The sequence below is a fragment of the Marmota marmota genome, unplaced genomic scaffold (assembly GCF_001458135.2).
Source record: "Marmota marmota marmota unplaced genomic scaffold, marMar, whole genome shotgun sequence".
NCBI classification, from domain to species: domain Eukaryota; kingdom Metazoa; phylum Chordata; class Mammalia; order Rodentia; family Sciuridae; genus Marmota; species Marmota marmota.
This window is the reverse complement of record NW_025999916.1, coordinates 1-3733: the sequence shown is the minus strand read 5'-3', so window position 1 is coordinate 3733 and position 3733 is coordinate 1. Positions and strand designations below refer to the sequence as shown.

The following is a 3733-nucleotide window of genomic DNA, read 5'->3' as shown; positions in this document are numbered from 1 at the left end:
TGTAGGCCTGTAGCCTAGAAGCCAGGACAGAGTGGAGAGACAGGAGGAGCTAGGATGAGGACTATTTTACCTAATTTCTCCTTCCTTAAGTCTAAATACTGGCAGTGATATATCAGATGGCTCTAAGGTTTTCTTTCACTTTACTTTCCATTTATGATAGCCATACACCACCTTATCTCCATACCACGTTTCTCTACTTTTTTCTCGTGCTTTTTAATTTGCCACTACTCCAATCAGCTATTGACCTTGATGACATGGATATGGATGAGATGAAGATGAGGATTTACTTGGCACCTTTGGCCACTGTGGTTTCAATTAAATGAGTGGGGTCTCCAAAACATTTATGCTAGGTAGACTTTTAAGATGACTCTAATGATCCTGCCTCCTGGCATTCATTTGCGTAATTCACTGACATCTCAAGTGTGGTCTAAACAAGATATTTGCTTCTAGGGCTGGGTATGGAATTCAGTAGTAGAGTGCTTATGTAGTGTTGCTTAGGTCCTGAGTTTTATTCCCAGAACTGCCCAAAATCCAAGCAGCATAAGAGAAAGGTGATGTCACTGCCCTTTTTGAAGAAGCACACTGTTACATTGGAGAGACCCACAAGGCAAGGAACTAAAGGAGACCGCAGGCAACTCCAGCCACTGGCAGCAAGGAATTGAGACCCTGGGTACATCCGGCCTAGAGGGACTGAATCCTACTACCAAGTGCTACATAAGTGAATATAGAAATGTATCTTTCTATAGTAAAACCTTCATATGAGACTCTGGCCCCCACTGACATTTTGATTACAGCCCTGAAGCAGGGACCCCAACTAGGCCTTGCCTGGATTCCCAATACACAGAAACTGTGAGTCAGTAAATGTTATTTTAAGATATTAAACTTTGAAATATTCATAACAGCAATATGTAATACAAACATTACCAAATCACCATAAACTTGGTGTAAGATGTAGCACAGCTGAACAGGAGGGACCAAGACCACTTCCCTTAAAAAGGATGATACAGTGTCTGACATCATCACAGCCATTGTATTGCCTTGGTACTGAAAGACCATTCTTTGCACTTCTATGGTGCTCTAGATAAGTCCTCATTTGCCTCTGAAAGGTGAATAAGGCAAACAGCCTTAAGAGCAAAAGTGACTCCTTACTATTCAAGCATACATTTGGGATCCCTGAAACCTACACCGCAGTGCTGGACACACAGAACTCCACTCTCTATCAGAAGAAACATTTATTAGTCATTTCTTGTGGAGATATTGTTCCCATAATAGGATGTATTACCGTGATAATTGAGAGGCTTCTACCTAGTGGCCTGTATTATTCCTTTAAGGAAAATTTTCCTTCCTCTAAGTGCTGAAGAAGCATTTTCTGTTTGCATAGAAGAATCAAAGCTCTGAATCCAGTGTCTCTAGCAGATGTGAGGGCATCCAGAGGTACCTGGTATCCTTGCCTGAACATGGAATTTGATGGGTCCAAGACTTCCTGGAGAATGGGGGAAGATATTGACTCTGAAGTGATGCCTGATCTTTGAAGGAGACACTCTTCTGAGGAGCTCTGAAACTGTCACTGATCTGTCTAACATCTGTAAGACTACTTGGGCCAGGAAACACAGCTTCTTGGTTACAGGAGTAGGGACCTGACCCTTTCTGTTGTTGTCAGAGATAGCCCATACTTAGAAGGTTGTCCTCTGTCAGTCTCTGCCTGCGCCTGCAGTTCCTTCTTCTGTTTATGCAACTCCCAGGCGTCACATTCCTGCCTATGTGCTAGTTTCTCCTCCAGGATCTTTCCAAGGGCTTCCATGAGTTTATGGGCTTCAGGAGGGTCATGGCTCACAGACAGAGCGCTATCTTTCACAGGACTCTTCTGGCATGTGCTTTTTATCCTGGAATCAATCCACTGAAGAAATCGTCTTGTCTTTTTTTTGATGCAACTTTCAGAAGAAAATGCTTTTTATTTGTGGCAGGGACTTAGATGCCTCTTCTAATTTTCTGTCCTCCTCAGGTTGGCTCTGCATCTAATCCTAAGTCCTCACCTCTATATTTTCCTCCTTTACATATTAAAGGGCTCATTTTTCTCTCAGCTGGTGGGAATCTCGTATCCCAACAATTCCATAAGATATGCTTAGGGAACCAGAGCTCCTGTTGTTTACACATGTTGGTCCTTGAATCATTCAGGTGGAAATGCAGCTGCTGGAAAACTTTCATGTCCTCACTAGAGTCACTCTTGGAGTGAGACAGTGAAGAATCAGAATTTACATTATATAAAGGAAGGACTACATCTCTGGGAAAGCCTTGAGCCTGGCTAAGTGACTTATTCCCCAGCTTAAAAGACACCTGTCTTTTAAGGTCTAACTGTGTCAGATCTTCAGGAATTATTATTGGTGGGGTGCATTGAGTGGCTGGGATAGTTTCTACTTTACTCACACTCACACTTATCTTTTGGGAATCTTCCAACTTGCTGGTTGTTGAGATAGTACCAATTTGTGATTGAAGATTACAAAGCTCATGGGCTTTGAATATCTGCTTGCACATGTCAAAGGTGGAATAATGTTCTGAATTCTTATTCTTTCCCACCATCATTTTGCCCTCATGCATGTCTGTTCTATGGCTAAGACTTACCATTTCATCCTTTGATTTATCTCCATCTCCATCTTGCCTTGTGACCTGCTCTGGACTGTCTCTCTCTTCTGATACAGTGTCAGTATGACTTACTTTGTCTTTGATTCTACCTGTATTGGGCAGACATGTCTGGCTGCCATTCTCAATTGTCTGTACATTCTCTGTAACTTCATGATCAGTATCACAACATGGTTGTCTCAGGATGTCCTGAACTTTCTTGACCACAAGTGAGGGGGCAGGCAGAGAATGATCCATAATGGAGACTGAATTTATTATTTCTTCCTGACTCTGATGAATAGCTTTAGAGCTTTCTGTAAGGAGCTTGGAGACTCCAGATTTGGAATCCAGCTCAGAAGTTTGGGTTGAGGATGAAACAAAGTTATATTGAGGAAGAGGCCATGTTTTGGCTTCTCTCAGCACATAGGATTTTATGGATTCAAGAACCTTGAGGAGAAGGCCCCACTTCTGACTTATCCTGAACCTAATAATATGGGCTTCTAGTAACTTTTGGGTTTTGTTATCAAGGAAAGAAAGCCCTGTGTTGCTTGTCTGGCACTGGACCCTACCCACCAGTGATGACATATTATTTCTGTTATCTGTATTGGTATGGGAACTTTGAGGAGGCGGCAATGCATTGTCCTCATCCAGCTAAGAAAGACAGACACCTACAGGGACCCTACCTGTAGTGATCTGCCAACACTTCCTGCTCACATGTAATCTAAGCATGCTTTTCATCTGATTCAGGTCTAAGTTCTTCCCTGAAACATTTACTAATTCATTCCCTAAGTCATTCCTTGAGTGACACACACAGTCACTTCTTTTCTCAGATACAGCATTCATATTATTCCTTAGATTGCATTCTGAAACCATTAGTGGGTTATCTAATGGACACTTCCCCAGGATATGCCTGAGATTCTTTGCCAAATCCTTGTTCAGCTGAAACTTTGTGGGGAAATTCTCATGGAAACTTCCTGAGAGACTCCATTCTGTTTTCTTGAGATCCTTGCTACTGTGGCCCTGAAGCTCAGAGGGTTGTGAGTAAGCATGTCTGTGGCTGTGCTGAGATGTCTCTGTTGATGTGATCCCAGTCTCCATCAATACTCCAGATCCTATA

General features: G+C 42.5%; 1 protein-coding gene across 1 annotated transcript; it reads right to left on the bottom strand.

The window, feature by feature from the left end:
• Positions 1-1033: 1033 nt before the first annotated feature.
• Positions 1034-3727, bottom strand: LOC125615732 (spermatogenesis-associated protein 31D1-like). The gene is made up of 2 exons (XM_048799978.1): positions 2034-3727; positions 1034-1643 (listed from the first exon to the last, which is right to left on the bottom strand). The coding sequence occupies exons 1-2, from the start codon at positions 3199-3201 to the stop codon at positions 1387-1389; spliced, it is 1425 nt and encodes a 474-aa protein (XP_048655935.1). The 5' UTR covers positions 3202-3727; the 3' UTR covers positions 1034-1386.
• Between the last annotated feature and the right edge of the window lie 6 nt (positions 3728-3733).